This window comes from Typha angustifolia, chromosome 14 (genome assembly GCF_048772165.1).
Source record: "Typha angustifolia cultivar Huaian chromosome 14, ASM4877216v1, whole genome shotgun sequence".
NCBI classification, from domain to species: Eukaryota; Viridiplantae; Streptophyta; class Magnoliopsida; order Poales; family Typhaceae; genus Typha; species Typha angustifolia.
In genome coordinates, this window is record NC_133252.1 from 7,117,126 (window position 1) to 7,137,790 (window position 20,665).

General features: G+C 34.4%; 1 protein-coding gene across 1 annotated transcript in view; it reads right to left on the minus strand.

Moving 5' to 3' along the window:
- The window catches only part of LOC140775491 (ABC transporter D family member 1), a 43,288-nt gene extending 22,840 nt beyond the window's left edge, over nt 1–20,448 (minus strand). Inside the window, exons 1-4 of the mRNA XM_073118827.1 lie at nt 20,284–20,448; nt 18,161–18,357; nt 12,275–12,560; nt 8,508–8,732 (exon numbers count right to left, since the gene is read on the minus strand). Coding sequence (XP_072974928.1) covers nt 8,508–8,732; nt 12,275–12,560; nt 18,161–18,222 — 573 coding nt within the window. The 5' untranslated portion in view covers nt 18,223–18,357; nt 20,284–20,448. The remainder of the gene's footprint in view (nt 1–8,507; nt 8,733–12,274; nt 12,561–18,160; nt 18,358–20,283) is intronic.
- Nucleotides 20,449–20,665: the final 217 nt, after the last annotated feature.

The window sequence follows — 20,665 nt, forward strand, 5'->3', positions numbered from 1 at the left end:
TCCATACCCAGTCATCTGGATTTGAGTCATGTCATGGTTAGTACCTATATCTAGATTAAGCAGACATCCAAGTAGTAGACTTGTAGTGGTATGTACCCGTATTTGGATTTGGCCTAAGACTAATATTATAAAATCGTGTTTGGCAAGTGAACCCACTTCTTGAGTCCACATAAAAATCAGATTCTGAAATTCACGCTATCAAGCTTCTACACCTTTGAATAGTCTCGAAGGTTGTCCAATAAGTCTCTCAGGTGAATCTCAATACACGCATACTTGGGATTTGACTTGTAGAGTTGTAGACTTGTAGTATCCTACAAGAAAGGCTGCAATTAGGATAGTTTTAAATCATGTATATGTTAATGTATATATACCCTTATATTGTACTTGAGGGACAACCTACCCTACATATACATGTATTTATACTTATTCTAATGAGAAAGACCTAGAGCCTCTACTTTTATTACAAGGTATCAGGACCCACCTTATCGCTGACGCTGTATTTTAGTAGCATCGCCGAAGCTCAGTGTAATAACTGGACAAAATGTATATATATTTAAGGAAAGGTAACATGTGAGACACATGCCTTCTCCTTCCTCCCTTCTCATCTTTCCTTCATCGACTCAGGTTAGAAATGACCAATGGTAACATCTCAGTTGTTGCGAATCACATCACTACTAACGAGATCGAAGAGAAGAGTAAGGAGAAGAAAGAGGAGAAGGGAGAAAAGAGAGCCCTAACTCTGACAAGCAACCTTCTCCTTGCTCCTCTTTCGTAATCAGATCCAATCCGAAGCTCTCCACCAATTTTACATCCTTCAATCTGGAGCATTGTCTCACCTCTTCGCTTCTCGATTCAAAAATATCAGCTTGAGAGGAGCTCATTGGTTGTTAGGTCTTCTAGGAAAGTTGGAAATAATGCACCGACCTTTATGACCAACAAGAGGCTAGGAGCTCTCCACATTCCCATGATCACTTTCTTCTACTGATTTGATGCCACTAACTGCTGTTGATTGGCCATATTGATCCGCAACCATAGAGAGTGCACTCGATGATTGTGATTCTCCGATCATCTCGACAAACCCAATACTATGCCTTCCGATGTCTCCAAAGAATATGCTACTTAGAAGGCTTGCAATCATTGTGTTTGGGCATATTTGATTGCCTCTATTGACAACGCTCTTCATTTGGGTTTTACTTGATTTTGCCACTAAAGCTGATACTCGAGAGTGTTTGTCAAGTCTAATGATACTCGAGAGTATCACCTCCTATCTCCTCCTATCTAGTGCTCAAACTACTAAGCAGGGTGAATGATCCATCCAACAATTATATACCCACATGCATGACTTTTGGCAGGAGTTGCAGGCATTAGAGCCTCCTGACTTTCCTTTACAATTTGCTAGTACCTATAGAGATTTTTAGAGAGCGGTTTGAGCATATGATTCTCGATTCTTTATCCTTTTTATTCACTCATGTCATAGTTCCACCACTTCAGACTACAAATGAACCTCTTCTTCCCATTTGTTACTCTAAATCTATTGTCACTACCTCTGAGCCTTATGATGGTCTTACACTACCTCATGTCTTGTATGTTCCTAATCTGAGCACAAATCTTCTTTCAATTAGCATTATTTGTGATTATGCCTATCATATCTTATGTAATACTAATTCTTGTGTTGTGCAGAATCCAGTGACTAGCCAAGAGACTTGAGTTGGTCGTAGAGTTAGTGATCTTTATCATATTTCTTTTCTTCGTCTACTTATCTAACTTATTTCCCATTTTGTTGGTGTTGCTCTCTCTCATATTGATTTGTGGTACCGTAGGTTATGTCATATATCAAAGTCTCGTGTCTTCTCTATTCTAGAGCCTTAGGGCAAGATTCCTTTAGTTCTAGTTCTATGTCGGATTGTGTGGGTTATAAGTTGGCCAAATAATCGGCTTTTCTTTCTTTTTCTTCTAGTAATAGTAAAAGCAGATCATATTCTGATTTTATTCATTCTAATACAAGGAACCTACATCTTTACCTTTCTACATGTGGACATTTGTATTATGTGAGTTTCATTGATAACTTCTTTAAATTATTCTTTGGTTTATCTCATTAGTCATCGATCTGAGATTCCCCAAATTTATCAAATTTTCACTTCTATGATTCACAATCAATTTCACAAATACATTAAGGTTTAAACGTTTTACTGTGCTTGAGAGTACACTTATGCTTCTATGTGTTCCATTTCTCATCTTCGTGACAATTTTTTTCAACATTCTTGTCCCTACACTAATAAGCAAAATAGTGTAGTAGAATGAAAACATCATCTTATTTTAGAGATTAATCATGCTCTTATTCTCAATTCTTGTCCCATATTCCTTTTATGAAAACGCTTTCTTGACTCCTGTCAATCTTATCAATCTCATGTTTTCTCCTCTCCTACAAGATCGCTCTCCTCATAAGGTTATTTTTCTCTGTTAAACTAGATTATAGTAATCTTCATGTCTTTGGATGTATTTTCTTTATTCTTCTTCCTGACATGAGTATAACAAGCTGTCAACTTGATATGTGTGATTTGTTATTTTTGGGTACAGTTTTATACATAAAGGCTATCAATGCTATTATCCTTTTGACTAATCGGATATGGATTGCTCATCATATCTCTTTTTTAAAGGATATTCCTTTATAACTCTCATGACTCTCAGGACTTCACTTTTCTTGAGCCTCTATATTTGACATCTTCTCAACCTCCTATTGAGACTATGCCTACTTCATACTCTTTTAAGAAGCCACTTATTGAATGTCCTAGTGATTCTCTCCTTTGTTATCTTATTACTCAAGTGTACTCTCGACGAGTTTGTTACGCACTCAGATCTATTCGATGGGGAAATGACTTGACTCGATTCGCAGCAGTCTTTGGACTTGTTCTAGGGCAAACCTTGCAAGGGCGATTCCGGGAGATCTAGACATTGGAACCTCTTAAAATTTGAAAAAGTTGTCGCTCTAGAAGAGAACTTTCCAAGAAATCTAAGATCGCAAGGTTTGGCTAGTTAGATATTGAGATATCGACTGTCCGAACCTCTATTCCAATGATTGGAATCTCCACCACCAGCTACCATCACTTTCTCGTCCTTTTCAACTTTCAACAACTTTTTTTATGGTGAATCAAACTGATAGTTACTGTGTACCACATACCAATAGTTTTGATTCTATGGTGGTGGATTTGGAAGTGGGTAGCCGATGGTGGTGGTGGTTTGGCTAAATTGAGTAGTGATTTGACTAAATTGAGTGATGGTGGTGATGCGATAGAAGATGAGGTAGTGTAGCGGGTCAATAGAAAGGTCGAAGGAGGATAGGAGGACCGTCTCCTAAGGGGCAGGAGATGCTAGTCGAACAATAAGGTGAGAAAGGCGACCAAGGTGGTCGGCCAAGTTTGGCTGAAGGTAAGAGGAGAGGAAGAGAGAAAGAAGAAGACATGATAAATCTCAATAATCGACTTGGGTGCACAGCCTACATGGTTTCAACTTAGTCTCGACTCAATTGAACACAAATCTAAATATATTACAATAATCTAGGGTCTTATTTGAAATACGAAAGAAATAGCTAAACCGGACTAGAAAGCAATAAAATAAGTTGTAGGGTCTAATCTGAAATACCCTAAGGAACCTCTTGGGCACCGAACCCAATGCCCCCACATCGCTATTGGGCTCATCCAAGGTGAAGCGTAACAGAGTTACTCCTATACCTCTTTCATCTGCGTCTCCTATTGTTTATCTTCTGCACCACTATTTGCACTCTCTCCTCTAGTTGCTACTATCTTTGATCTCAGCATGTGCATCGTCCTCCTCAAAGATATGGATTTAATGATGTTGCAATCTATTCTTCTATATTTCACACCTTTCTAACAGCTCTACATGCAAATCATGAGCCTAGTTCTTATTAGGAATTTGTAGTTCATCCTGAGTGGAAGCATACTACAAATGAGGAGTTTTAGGCTTTTGCATGCACTTAGACATGAGATGTTCCTCTACCAAGTGGCATTGAACCTCTTAGTTGTAATTGGATTTACAAAATCAAGAAATGGCTTGATGAATCTATTGAGCAATACAAAGCTCACCTTATTATTAAAGGTTTCACTAAGGAGTATAGCATTGATTATGAGGAGACATTTTCCCTTATGAATCAAATGAATATTGGCATGTCAACTCCCAAGCCCATTGCTTTTTATTGTGACAACATGAATATTATACTGATTGCAAGCATTTCTATATTCCATGAGAAAACAAAACACATTGAGGTGAACTATCATTTTGTTCGACATTAGTTTCTAGCTAGCACTACTAGTCTTCCTTATATATCTGTGGAGTTGATAGCTTATTACTTCGCTAAGTCACATCCTACTCCACGTTTTAAATATATAGTTGGGAAACTCCTTGTGTTTGATCCACCTTAAGTTTAAACAGGGGCGTTAATGTATATATACTCTTAAATTGTACCTGAGGTGAGCACGGATCAAATTAACTCCAAACCAACTCCCTACCCAACCTGATCCGAATCGGATTCAGGTCGAAAAATCCTACCTGACTTGGATACGGATATCGGATACCCGTTTACCGCATAATTTATAAATTATATACTTAATGTTGTATACCCTACCTGCTAAAAATCCTACTCATTTACCAATTACCCCTCTTCTCTTCCTCTCATTACTCTCTAATCCTAGCCCTAGCCGTCGTCGAAATCCCAACATCCTTACGGCCTTACCTTCTTCTTCTAGTCCCGAAATGAAATCGAGACCTCTTCTCTTCTCTCTCTCTCTCTCTCTCTCTCTCTCTCTCTCTCTCTCTCTCTCTCTCCTAGACCTCCATCGTGATTCTTGATGCGTCAATCTATTTGATCCTTCCCTTTCTAATCTAGAGTGTCCTACTAATCTCCTCTCTTTGGGTTCGGCGTCCATAGCCTCTTGAAGAAAACAATACAGCAGTAAGCATGTCTTCTGTTTTAGTTTTTCTTTTTAATGTCTATTTACATGAATTCATTAACTTCAGATTTTTTTCTACCCTCTGTACACCACGAATTGAGTACACCAATTTCAGTTTTTAGATGGATATTGAATATTTATTTTCTGCACAAGGTTGGATGGAATTCGTAGGTCTTGTTGTTAATTTGGCTGAACAATTATATTTCTTTGTTAACCAGTCATCTTGCTCAAACTAGATTCTGAAGTTGCTTGGGGAGTATCTGCCATGATTTTGTAAACATAACCCATATCTCTAGAATCGCTGACAGGGAAAATAGCTTAATTTATGAAGTTATCTTATTCTATCAGAGTATGGGAGTATGCAATTAAGACCTTAAATGCACCTTATAGAAGACAAGTCAGTTTATTGTATCGCCTCTTTGTCAGGTTCACTGTGAGTTCCTCCCCATCTGAGACAGCTGTTGTCTCCAAAGATGAAATCCACGAACAAAAGAAGAAAGGAGAGAAAACTGTTATTGAGTTATGATCCTATCTTCAGTCAGAGGCACTATTAGGTCTGAGATGCTATCATAAACACCATGACAAGTGAAACATTATGCATCTCACTGAAATCAAATCTGTGATTCTTTTGAACAAGCCTTGGTTTCCTCTCTCTCTCTATATATATATATGAAACATATTAGTGTAATATGCTTCGGTTTCGATCCGTGTTCGATCTTTACTCATCCGTTTAAGATCCAATTCTTATCCGATTTATATCCGTTGTTAGGATATGGTTTTAAGTTTTGTTATCTGTCCAATATTCGTATCCGAATCCGTATCCGGACAAAAAATATGATACGGATGTGGTTTGAGCACTCTCTGATCTGTATCCAATCTTAGACAACTGTTGTCCTCTCGTTACTATATATAATGTATTTAGAGTAACATTTTTTATGCACGCAAGTCGGACCAATGGCACTACCAGCTCTAGGGTGTTAACTAGCAAGCAGACCTAACACTTTTGATTCCATATTGTGATTCAATGTCTTATGAGCAAAATACTTTGCATCAACAATGGCTGTGCCAATGGCACGTGCCATGCCGTGCCACCATCGGCACGACATGCAGCGTGCTAAACGACATGCCTCGACACACGTCTGCATGCCACTAACACGCATTTATAGTATTTTTAATAAAAATTTAAAATATTTAGAGATGTTTTTGGGTGCATGTTAATTTTTAGTTTTTGATTTAAATATATGTATTAAAACCTACCTATAATAGCGTATCTTTTAATTATTTTTATAAATAATCTATTTTATTAAAGATAAAGCAATAATTAAATATAAATATTATCCAACACATACTATAATTAAATAGATTCATTAAAACTAATATTAATGATTGAACACTCCATAATATGATTGAATACTCAATAATATAATTGAACATATAATAACATTCAATACATAATATTAATTGATAATAGTTTAATAATTAAAACTAATATCTAATTACAAGTAGAATGACAAGGAGGATCAAAGACTTCATTTGCTGACACAAAAATAAAACGAGAATGACGCATTAAATACTTTGGATAATCTTTAATAGTCATCCACTAATAGTATTGCTCGTTGTAACATCTCACATAGTCTTCATATAAATAGAAATTTTACAGTTCTCCTATGATATGATATGGATATTAAACATATACGAGAACAACCGGTATAGGCACACCATAAGCATATATAGAGTATGGATATAGAATATAATAAGAGTATTGTGGCTCTAGTGAGTGTGATTGATATGATGGTAATGATAATGAACTCATACTATGACATGAGCGCACCTCTCCTGATGTTCTGCTACCTACAGACTCAAACATTTCTCTCATCTAGCTATAAATATGTTGAGCTTGAGACGGTCCCTTTCCTTTCCTGTCTCTCATAAATTATGACTTGTGGTTGTCTAGGTCTGACCCCGTGGGTTTGATCTTAATTAGATGATGATTGATAGAAATAGAAAAAATTAAAAGAAAAAAACTCCGCATTGGCATAATGACTTGTACGCAGCCGTGCCAGACAGACATGAGTCAACGCGGCATGCATGCCAGTTGGCATGGCACGAGGGTGTGCTATTGGCACACCCCGTAACAAGTGTTGTGCGACTACCGGCACGACCATCCTTGCTTTACATCACTCTTGCAAGATGAATCAAGGTCTCCAAATATGAATCAATGGAAGATTCCTACTTAAATTGGTATACTCTACCGAGTAAGTAAATAATTGTAATCACTTGGGAAAAAAGAGGCAATACATAAGGAAATGTCTAAGGCATGGTATATATTGTTGGTACCTATCAACTTAAGACTTTTCGCCCCCGTTGACTTGTGAAATAGGAATAGCCTTCTTTTAGAATAAACCTCCTTATTCTGATATAGTAACTAAACAATAAATTTAGCTTCTTTTGATATACTAATTCATCATTTTGTCTTTTTATTCCTTACAACCTTTCTAAATCAATTTAATAATAGCTGAAAATTATTATTTTGCTCCTAGTTAGACAACACCTAATTACTACTACTTTGCATCCAATCAAGAGTATTTTGGTTATTTGGTTTAAATGTCATCAATTCCTAATATAAATTCACTATTCTTCATTATTTTAATATCAATTTTATGTCACATCAAATATAATTATTACTCTTTATACTAGTATTCAACTAAACAATAAAATAGCTTATACTAGTATTAGCTATCTTCTTTGAGTATTAAAAATTAGAATACTTATTTTAGAATTGGCCTTATTCCACAAGTGAACGAAGCCTTAGGTAATTGGTCATCTAACACAATAAAAAATAAAAACTAAAATCAAACTCCTAGAGTCTTGAATCCCGATCTAGTTTGAGCCTACTTAGACCAATTGAACTATAGTCTTGAATCCCAAGACCAACACATATTGGTGCATATAATTATTAGAGCATTATTATAAAACTTTCTAGCAAAAATCCCTGGCTATTTACAAGTAATAGGTTCCCATATAGGCTTCAATTTCTTTCTTCCATATCATTTTCTTATATTATATCTAATTAAGGACTTTTTTATTTTCTATTGTGACTACATACATGTTGCATACACAACGACCTATCACAAATGTTATTTTCTATTATGACCACATACATGTTTGCATACACATCGATCTACTATAAATGTGCCTCCTAAGCACTTGTTTATAACATTTGTTATATATTTATCCCTTGATCACCCACATGCCAGTCACCTTTCCAAATGAAGGTTGATAATGTTATGCCAATTATGAGGATGATCTTAGTTTTGCAAAATTTCAACATACAGATCATACAATGAGGATCCATTCTTGACTGTTCATCTTTGTCATGTAAAATTACTCCAATACAAATGTATAGGTCATACAATTTTCTATCATGAAACTTTTGAAGTCTCTCGATAAAATCAGAGAAGTGAGTACGCCATAGACAGAAAAACAAGAGTAACCCAACAACCACAAAAAAAATTTATAAAAAAAAACTATTGCTGGGTTTACCTCAAAATAATCAGAATGTATGAGATCCGTCAAAATTTTCTTGAAACGCAACCCTAAGGATCCTGTTAAATATTTTGAGGTGGAATATATTGTAGACTGAAGAAAGCACAAGAGTAGATTTTCCACAATCAGACGAATAAAGTTTGGTACTCGTCGAAGAAAAGCAGCTCGAAACAAGAATCCCTGAACTCTTGCTAATCTGATGCTCAAGGTAGTACGCAACACCTACAACAGGTTAGATATTTCACATTATTATTCTAACATTCTTTCAGGGAGTCATTACATCAAATTGATAAAGGAACAAAATAGCATATATTGCTGAAAAGGAGTAAAAATGCAGAAATTGAATGTTGAAACAATTCAGAAGAACATTAATAAGAAGAAAAGGAAGGCAAAGTGTCATCCTTAAATTTGTAAGGTTTTAGGCAAGATCCTTAGGTACCCTTCATGAACCACTACATCAGCATACAAATACTGGTAATGGTATTTCTTCAGTTCTTCAGCAACAGCAGCTCATTATTTCTTGCACCCAAAGTGGTGTACAAATATCCATAAGTTTAAAAAGTTTGTAGCTTCAACAAAGGACATGACAAATGAAAAACCAGAATATTGTGTTTAGAAAACCCTAGTGGATTAAACAGTATAACCTATAAGACAGGCAAAGATTCCCATTTAATATGAGAATCGCAGAAGACATCAGTTAACTGGCATGTAAAATCATATGCAACATCAAGATTGGAAGTGTATTGATTACCTTGGAATATAGTGTATGCTATTGTAAATAATGAAGATGCAGTTTTTTTTTATTCCTAATCCTTATGGTTTCCTAATTCTCATATGAGTCTCATTCTCAAAGATTACTTAATTCCCATATGAGACCTAATTTCAAAAGATTTCCTACATAGATTTCTTATTTCAAGTATCTTTCCTAATTATATAGTTTCCTAACATTTGTTAGTATCCTATCTAGATTGGATTCTTAGGAGTTTTAGGAAATTTATTTACTTTAGGATTATTCTCTATTAAAGAAAAGGTATATGGAGAATACAATATTTTTAGCGAATAAATTGTTAGTTCTATTTGACTTCTTTCTCTCCTCTCCACTCTTCTACTTTTGTGGCAATATCATAAAATTTTTTCGTTAACTATGCCACTTGCATTGGGCGACCACCCCACCACAAAGAGCCTAGAGAGTATGCGGGCACATATGCAAGCGCCCCAGTGATCTAACATTTTTAATATCATACCCTATATTTTATCTATTTTGTGATTCACATCCCGTCTTTAAAGATTTTGTAACCTGACCCCTCTTTTTTTCTTATATTTTTTATTTAACACCCTTGATTAACATGAACGGTACCGACAAAAGAATATTCTATTATAATATACTACATATTTTATAAAATAACCAAATTAACCTTGTCTCCTTCATCCTCTCATTCTCTCTCATCTCTCCATGGGATAGGTAGAAGAGGAGGGAGAAAGATGAAAAAGAAAATGAGGAAGATGAGGAGCAAGAGAAGACGAGAGAAGGTGGTGGCAGTGGCAACGGCGACAACGGAAGGAGGTGGTTGAGAGAGGATGAAGAAAGATAATGGAGAGGTAGACAGGTAAGAGTATCTTAGTAATTTGGTTAATCTCAATTAGTCAAAATGACGTCAAAGTGTTAAATAATAATAATAGAAAAAAAAAGATCGAGTTACAAAATCCTCAAAGACGGAATGTGAATCAAAAATAGGTAAAATATAGGGTGTGAATTGTAAAATTCCCTAAAAATAATCATGTATGATATAATATTTACTATATGTAAATTTTATTAGACTAATTTACACTAATTAGATTAAATTATACTATTATAGTAACATGATTCACACTATTCAGCATTATGATAACTGATAATACGATTATCTAATCAATTTGATATTGTGACGAGCCGAGGTACGGGAGACTTGCATAGACAGAGAGAGAAAGAGACTAAAAGATGAATGTGTTGCCTTTGGGAAAAAAAGAGAATGAAAGCCAGTGGGTGGAGGTGGTGTGAGGGGAATGTGTCGACGAGAATGGTGGTCGTGGTGTGGTACAAAAGGGGATATATGCACAAGAGAGGTGGTGGTGGTGTGGCATGGAAAGGGATATGCAAGGGAGGAAGATGGGAGGCAGTGGTGGACAAGCAATGATCGAAAGATAGATGAGAAAGGGAGAAGGAGAGAGAGACTAGGACGAAACGAGAGGAGTCACCACTGTTCATTCGTCGGCAAGCATGAGAGTCACCACCACCATTCAATCGAAGAAGACGTGATTTAGGGTTAGGGATTTGCATGAAGCTTTAATTATTATTTTTAAACACTACCTAAAACTCGACATTTTACCCCAATCATACCCATTCTGCTACTTCTACTGCATTTTGGGCTGCCTTTGCCTTGGTGGCCTGCGAAAACCCACCAACATGACCGTAAGGCCTACAAAGGGCAGTCCATGGATCACCCCACTAAGGCGGCTGCCATGCCTTTCCATACCATGAACGCAATTCTCAATTGCTAGTTCACAAGTTTTATATGCTGAGCTGGTCAAAGATGGAGTGGACTAGTTCAGAATCCCACCCAAATAACAATAGCATAAGCCAAGGCCGTTGAATCATGAGTGCTCAAGGTTCCAAAACAAATAAATCAAACAAGTCAAAATTCAAACATAATACCTGAACAGGTGTGTGAATAGCTAACTGAGATAACAATAGGAACTCTTTTACCTAATCCTCATTAAAATCAAGCTTCTCTTTTAATATATGGTTAACACACATACATTTCACTTTTCAGATAAGCAACAATTCTATTTGCACAATTAAGTTAGCACTTCCAGGGCAACCAGGGCTCCCGTTTGGGTCTGGAGAATTCTACAATGTCCAGTTCAGTCTAACTTGACAACTCAACAAAACAAACTTAAAAGATCAAGTATATCTTCATCAAAATGCTATTTTCTTGATTCTATATATAATGACGGATGATCTATTCTCCTTTTCATCATGAGTTCATGAATCATGACAACTATAGTTTGTCTACAAGTGTAAAATAAAGAACACTAAACAAATTGTAGGCAATCAACAAGCTTTTAGAGGATGAAAACAAGTATGGGACGGTCATTTCGAACCAGGTGCTCAAGAGATCCATTTCGATGTAGACCCTAGAAAATGAAAAGGATCACAAAGAAAGTTCTCAAACATATTCATGGTATATGACTTAAAAAAATATCAGCAAACTATGCAAGCTTGCAAAGTACAACTTAAAAATGCCAAAATTACAAACAAAAAAAGTGGTTTTTCTTATGCATCGGGAGTTACTCATTCTTTGCATTTTTTCTTAACCAACAACAATTAGTCATTCCAAATATTTCTAGAAATGATTGTATAATTGTATGTTTTCTTGTGAGGCTTACAAATTTTGGATTGCATAAAGTGAATACTTTATAATGCAAAAAAAAAAAAAAATTAAGTACATCAGTGGAGTAGTGGACCGCTTTGTTAAATGTAATTATTAAAAACATCAATGGACCACTTTGTTAAAATGAGAGAAGTTAGACGTATAAACTATAAATTTATCATAACTTCAGAAAACATTTAGACACCCACACTAGAACTCCGTAACTCTTAAGTATAAATTGTTCGAGATGTTTCTGACACTAGTATACAAGTTCTAGGAAAGATTAGGATAAGTGGAAGACCAGATATATAAATATAAAAAATATAATTAAACAATGGAGATAAAGAATCTTACTACTGTTGCTCCCAAGGCTACAAGATTACGCATGCCCATTGGACCCATCTGCTTGAGCAAAATGGCAGCTAGAACATGTAGAGATCTCAATCCACCTCTTCTTTGCTTTGTTGCTCTAACTGATTTACCTTCTATACCATTCTGGCTCAAACTCTCTTCTCCGTTATCCGTTGCGCAAAGACCATTAGAAGATTCTTGTCTTGCGGATCTTTTATGCTGGCGTGATTGCATGTACGCAATAGTTCCACCAGCCAATAAGGCAGTCGAGACCAGTGCAAATGTTCTCCTGTTAGTACACCAACATTGTATTTAGGTCTGTTTTTTATGTTCCTTTGAGATAAAGAAGAAACTTTCAACAGCACAGGATGTATGACTCGATGGCCATGAAGTGGATAACGAGAACAAGATTCAATGCAAAATAGAAAAAGGCATACAAAACAAATGCAAGTGATACATTTTGAAGAGACTTACAAACAAGTCGAAGAAGCTCACTAATGTCGGAAAACAAAATTGTGATGACTACCAGGAGTTATCAGTTATAAGCAAACAAGTTGACATGTCAATTTTACCCCTTTCAAGATAAACAATGGGCATCTATCAAATAGATTAGGAATCATAGGTTTAGCTTTTTTTGCAGTTTAAGCAAAAAACCAGAGGACCAGTTAATCTGACTGAAACCAACTAAAACGGCCAGAAACAGGTGATCTTGCAATTCCAAAATTGGCCTCGGCCAGGCTACGGTTGAACCCAATTGGTTTTGGCTGAAAATTCAAACCATGTTTGGAACTCTTTGCTCATTAATCAAGAGTTCAAGACAGTAGACTTAGCCTATTAAGTGGTATCTATAAAGAACATATCATATGCAACTGCTTCATCAAATCACACCTTCAACGACTAATATCTTCTTTCTTCTACATTACGAGGGCAAGCTTCACAAAGACAACCTGATTGGTGCAATTTGGAAGCTAGAGCAATCCAATCAATCAATGGACATTATGGATGCTAATGGAAGACATTAAAACCTTAAGATATGACACTAGTTTACTAATTCAGGAATAATTTAAGTTAATCAAAAAATTGAGGATTTTTGGAACTAATAATTAGACATTTCCATTTTTCAATTTTAAAAATTCTGTCTGTAGAAATTAATTTAATTTTAATTATAGCCATAGAAGTAGGATAATCATTGGAAATCAAGCCATGTCTTAAGGCTATTTACTAGTCTATATGTAGAAGTATAAGGAAATTTTTCTATAAATTATATATAATTGTTGAATAAAATCATAGTGCAGTGTCCCATCTGTTTTCTCTTCTCCGTTTTTAATTACTTTTTCTTTTGTCGTGAATTAAAAATAAATGAAATTTCTATACACAAAAAATAAATAAACCTCCTATGTTGCGTTAATTATATTGTTCACACCCTGCCCTTTGGACATGCACAGGTTAGCCATGCCTTCAATTTTATCACCAGAAAACACCCTTGAGTTATTCTGTCTAACTGAAGGTTATCATGCGTATGGGTAAAAAAAGATTACAGATGTAAATGATAAGTGATAACAGATGCAAAAGGCAGGATGCTATTTATAGAATTCCCTAAACACTGGCAACAAACTTCTCTTATCCCTTCTATTGATCAGATTCCAATTAGTCCTATTACACTCAAGCCCTAATAGCATTTAATACGTAAGGTCAGAGCAAATTCTAGATATGTATTATAAGATCAAACAATGATAGTTACTATTCTAAAACCATAAAGAGATCAAGAAAGACACTAGAAGAGCTCACTAACACTAAATAATAAAACCATCCTTTGTGTGCACAAAGTATCCAAACAATCACAAAGTGGTGCAAGAGTTATGTCTTATACTTACTTTTGGATGATAGAAAAAATGCGAGCAAGAAAAAGGCATCAGAAAAATGCAACAATGAGAAGTTACCACAATCCTCCTTACGCCGACAACCATTGTTGTCAGTTTCTAGTGCCCCTAAACTATGAATATGCCATCCTTAGTTCATGAAGAAAGAAAATAGATCCACATCAAGTTACTAACATAACCTCTTGAATCAAATGATCCAACTCAGCTATTTTATATACATGTATACACATGTCAAACATGTGATATTTTCAACTCTTCAATACATTCTAAATTTCTATCAACAAAAGAGTTTATACAAATCCTCATGAATGTGTGCACACATTTTCTTAGCTTAATTCACTACTAAGTCTAGCAATGAAAATTTGAGAAATTATAAAAAAGCTAACAGGTAACTAGTCATAATTAACAGTCTGTGGTGCTTACTGTTTTTGCCTTTGGAGTTCTGATATCAGATAGTGAAGTAACCTCATATAATTTAGCATACTTGAAGAGTAGCCTTGATGACAAACAATGAGAAAATAATTAATGAGATTTAATTTCATATGCACTTGACTACACACCATTACCGTAGTGAAGTTAAACCTTTCCACTAGATCTTAACTAAATAACTAAATATCTAAATATGATATTGTGTTCAACATATCAGTGCAATCATTACTCATATTTTCATTTATTTATATAAGAAAATATACGTTTACAAATTTTATGGGGTAATTTGCACCAAAAACATAGTAGATTTTTGTCTCTCTCACTCAGGCCCATTTTTAGTTTCCTTTGCAAATGAGGCATTTTTATTTATTTTTTCTTCTAAATTTGCTCTTCTGTCATCTAGTGTCTCATTAAATGTTGATGGGACATTATAAGAATAGAAAGAAGTGACCTGTAATTTTTTTCTCCTTCCACTAGAAATAATTCTATACAAGTCACTTATTCAAAGGAAATAAGGTGGTGGAGTGAGAGATAGCAAAAGAAGTAAAAGAAAAATAGAGTAATGAATTTTATAAATTAACTACAAATTTTGTAAAAAATTTGTGAATTAAAGTCAAAAAAGTAGTCTCTCTTACTTCTCCCCATTCTCTTTCTTTTATATCTCACTCCTCCACCACCTTCTTTGTCTTCTTCTTTTTCTTCCACTAAAATCAATTCTACACAAGTCTCTATACAGGGGAAATAAGATGGTAGAGTAGTAAGAAAAGTAGTGTAATATTTCTTTGCATAATAGAATGAAAGGCTTGTATAAAATTGTTTCGAGTAGAAGAAAAAAATAGAAAGAAGGTGGTGAAGGAATGAGAGATAAAAGAAGTAAAAAGAGTACATTAGCAAAGTATTAATGATTATAAAATGTCTCCAAAAGTTTTAATACGATAGCATTTCTCTTACTTCTCCTTATCTTCCTTTTTCTGCTTACAATTCACAGTTTTTCTTTTTTACCAATTTTGTAGTTAAATTTACAAAATTTATAAATTAATTGTAAAATACGTTCAAAATAAAGAGGATAAGAAAAAGTAAGTGATATATTACTCTATTCAAACTTTTGGATACATTTCATAATCATTGATACTTTGCTACTATTAATAGGGCATAATGTTCATCCTCATAGTTCAAATAATATTGCTACTAAATATCTTGAGTCGGAGATAGATGAGCTTTACATATATTAAGACATTTAAAAAATATTAGGATGAATATGGTTATACACTGATGTGTAATGAGTGGACTAAAGATGGAAAATAACCAATTGATTGATTTAAATCATATTTTTGATGAATAAACCTTTTAACTCTAAGATAAATTATTAGATGATAAAAATGACTTATTATTACATGAGGTATTAGAAGAGACCACAACGAGAGTAGAGATTAGTACGAGTCGTTAGCAATGAGAGATAGTACACCTACCAGTATAGTGATAACCTTGATGATCCTAATGATACACCTAGTGGTGAGATCATCTTTTCTATATTTGTTCAAAAAAGTCAAGGAGGGATAAAGATTAAAGATAGAGAAATTGAGAATATACATACATATCAGTGATGTCGTTATGAGAATATTGCTCCGTATGATTATGGTGCATCAATTATTTATTGTTTGGAGCCGTCATAAAATCTATATGATGGTTATTAGCCTCAATATCCTCAAACATAAGATCCATATAGTGATTATTATCTTTCTCAAACACAACAAGATTCATATGATATATCTAGTACGATGCAATCACTTTTTAGAGCACCAGGTCCTAGACATCATTATTTATAAACTTATGATTATTATAATGATGAAGACTATAAGAATTTACGAAAGCTAGTTTGGTATTGATTAAAGTTTTAAATTAAAACATTTTTTAAATTTTTAGGCTTTATATGTGACTAATTTTTATTTCCTTTTTTTCTTTTTTTTCTTTTTTCTGAATTTTTAAAAAATTTCTTGCATTTTTAAATAATATTTAGAATTTAACATAACTAAAAATTAATCCAATCCAATACAAGCAGCCAATAGGTATTGCTTTGTCGGACAGCCAATCCCAATTCTGATACTGAGTTTCAAAACCTTGATTCAAAACTCATTTCTTCTTTCTATTCTATCTCTTCCATCATATTATTCTACAAACCAAGGTTCCAAAAATAGGTATGAAGATCGGGATCGGCCATTTGGAAAAATGATAAGTATATGCTATATTGGTCATATCGGCTATATCAACCACCTATATCGGATCAGACTATTTTTTAATCATATAAATTCTAAATATTATTTAAAAATATGGAAAAATTTCTAAAAAAGATAAGAAAATAATAATTATTCACATATAAAGTCTAAGAACTAAAAATTACATTAACTTATTAAAAACTTTAACGAATACCGAGCTAACTTTCCCTTCTCTTTCTCCTTCTCTCTTTTCCTCCATTTATTACTTGTCAAGGCAAATTTATTTTTTCTAATTTTTTTTCGTTTCTTCTCTCTAACTTCTCTCTTATTGCCACAAAGCAAATTTTATTTTTTTATTCCTTCTCTCTCCCTCCTCTTTCTCTCTCTCTCTCTCTCTTAATCTCTCTCCCTCTCTTACTATCGCTAGAGACAGAGAGTAAAGAAAAATGAGAGAGATGGGGCACCAATAAGAGAAGAAATAAAAAAAAATAAGAGAGAGAAGAGAGATGGAGTGAGAAAAGAGAGAAGGAGAGCCCATAAACTATGGCCGATCCCAATCCGTCTTGGCTGATCCCACTCGGGATTGGCCGAAACTTGGAACTATGCTACAGACACAATCCACAAATGAAATTGATCTCATTTTTCTTCTATCTCTCCAATCAATTTGTTTATCTCTTTTGCTTCTATCTTCCAACTTTCATATATTTATCAGCCATAGTTTTAAGGTTAACAATGCAATTATGCTACTTTTATTGACAATGTCAAGTTATTATCAATTTTTAATAGTTGGAGGGGTCAGCAATTTGTAGCAAAAAATTCTTGCCAAGTGATAATCTAGCGGGGGCCAAAGTGTAATTAAGTCTTTAAGAAAACGTGTTTTCCTAGAACACTACACCAAACAACCTCCGATTCCTCTCTCAAAAGGATAATCCGACTAGATATGCCACATGGAAACATAATTACATCATCCTGCTAACCTCCTCTTTATCACCTTTGCCTACTTCCACCAAAATAACAATTATATGTACAAGCTGCCATTAAAAATAAAAATGAGAGCATTAAAACAGACAACTGCAACATAGCATGAAAACCCAACATAAATATGTAATGGATAAAAATAGATCTTCATGTTAGGACAAAAAGAACTCCATGGTACTATGAGCCATAATGGAAAACTCCAGAAACTACATCAGTGCATTATTACTAAGTGGCAGTTACTTGCTAACAGTTCAAGAAAGTCACATGTCACATGAAAGCATATAACATCACGATTTTAGAGAGCAAAATGTCACTGAAATGTATAATAAGGATACAATAGACCCAACTCAAGACTACATATAAAACACAAAATTTATGGTTTAACTCACCTCCTAGAAGCCAGAAGGTTACGGCCATGCTCCGTTAGTGGCAATAATTGCAGAGAGGGCATATTTGCTAGATGGTCCCTCTAAGCAATGTACAACAATCAACAAGAGTTTTCACCTCTCAACATAGCACAAAAGGTAAGTCGATAGAAATGTTGTTACTCCCAAGCAAGGATTGGCCTTGCACTATTAAAATTGACCTGTTATAGTGCAGTATATCAAGAAGATCACATAAATAGCAAATGAAATATGAAATCGGAAAAAAAATGGAAATAATACCTCATATCAATGAGACCAAACAAATCAGTATCCTAACGATGAGGTATAGTACAGGACAATCTAGTTGTTTATCAATCGATTTACTAACAAGTTGAGCAAGACTTAAAATTCAAAACTTCAAATGACTAGACTTTACATAACAATGCAAGCGTACTTGTGTTGAACCAAATGTTGCAAGACAATCAACATGAATAGTGATAAATGCAAACAGAGCAATTAATCATACATCCATTAACTCTTTCAAAGACACTGATTAAATACTTCATGTAAAAAACCAGTAATATTTCATTGTATACATCATTCATACTTCTCAAGATCCACACTTCTGCAGTCTAATCATATGCACATAATGTCATGCCTGTATCTTATATCTGTCTCCATGCTTCGCATGTTATGCTAAAGAGTTAAAGCATATTGATAATACCTAATTAGTTTGGATCAGAGATCAAATAAATCATGTTCACATTTGGGACTCAAAAAACTTATCCATTTTTTCCTTTTCTATTCTTTACATTAGCTCAATATTATGTAAATCTAACAATATTTCATTCGCACATCTATTTCCAATTATTGAAAAGAAATATCAAAAGAGGCAACTAGCGAGTTGTCCAGCCATGCTTGTATTCATACGGCAACAATAGCAATAGATAATAGAGATTTTCATTTCCATTATCATTCCTATTGAAAAGTACAATGAAATGGTTTCCATTATCTTGTCTAATGACCTATTTTCTCTTCTTTCTCATATCTTTGTTTTCATAGCCTTGACAATTAAGGAGCTCAACTTTTTAGCTCTTTAGTATCATCCTTCTATCTCTAATAGTCAATTACCATGGCAAAAGGTAAATAATCACCTCTTTCAGTGGCCTGCACAATCTCTGACATATCTAACATACAAGAACCAGTCTGCAATTTTGACCAAGTTCCTCTATAATCTGTTGTTCCTTTCTTGGCTCTCATCAAATCTTTTTGCTAATTGAAATGTGAATTTGGTTAGTTGCACTTTAACTTATTCATCACTAGAAGATGTAGCTTGCCCAAATTTTGGCAAAAGAATTTGTTTAGTTTTTATCCTAAAATCGGTCATATCAACAACCCTTTTCATTTTCATAATATGTTCACCGCTAACTTTTGGACAAGCCCTAATTCCATGCCCACTAATTTTAAACAAATGAGCCTTAATCCTATAATATAATCATTTGTAGACTTGTTGCCAATAGTTGCATCTGAAATTATGATTGTCTCCACCTTCTCCCAATTTCTCCATCTTAGTAACATATTTCCACAAAAGAGCATTATCATCCACAGTCATAGAAGATGCAGTATTTTGACTAGACTCTGTATTTTCAGTATTCAGTTTTCTTCAACCGCAATAAAACTACATTATTAGAAAAATATCAATTAGTGGCATTTCCTTCAATTTAGAAGATTAACAGAGTTTTTACATCACAGTATCAAAGATGACAATATCATAGTAATCATTAAAGCAATATATATTAGTAGCATTTTCTCTATTCAAACAACACAGTATCTTTTGTCAAAAAATAAATCACAATATCAGCTTATCACACTAATTAGAATTAATATAGACAACAAAAAATTTCAATTTAAGCCCTGTAAGTATCAAAAAAAAAAAAAAGAAGGAACAAAATGAAAGGCTTTAGCGGAGAGGCAGAGAGGAGTCATCGATCACTTGGCCAGTGAGGAAGAATAACATTCAATTTTATTCTAAAAATTCCAACGGAGATCAGAAGAAATGGAGAAAAAAGAAATTTTGCTCGCACAGAGAGAGAGGTCTCAAAGAAGCTGCTTGCGGGGAGGGAGGGGGGGAGATATATATATATAACCTCGCTGCCCAGTCTCAAAGAAGCTCAGCCGTTCGTCGCCCTCGATTTGTTCAGCCGTTCGCCGCGCTCACCGTCGCCGCACTGTCGTCTTCTGCTGAGAGAGATTTAGGGCCGAGAGGTCGAGGTGGGGGTAGGTTCGAGGTTTTCTGATCGGGGATGAATTGACCCCCGATAATAGTATGCCGTGTCCCGCCCGTCTCTACGTGTACTCTTTTCATTTTTCATTTTTTATTTTTTATTTTTTATTTTTTATTTTTTATTTTTTATTTTTTATTTTTTATTTTTTCAAATAGTGGCCTCAAGGAGATAAATTGCAAAATCACGAGACTGTAAACTGTTAAATTATGTTGGCATATATGCGAAACCGAGCCATACTTCCAAA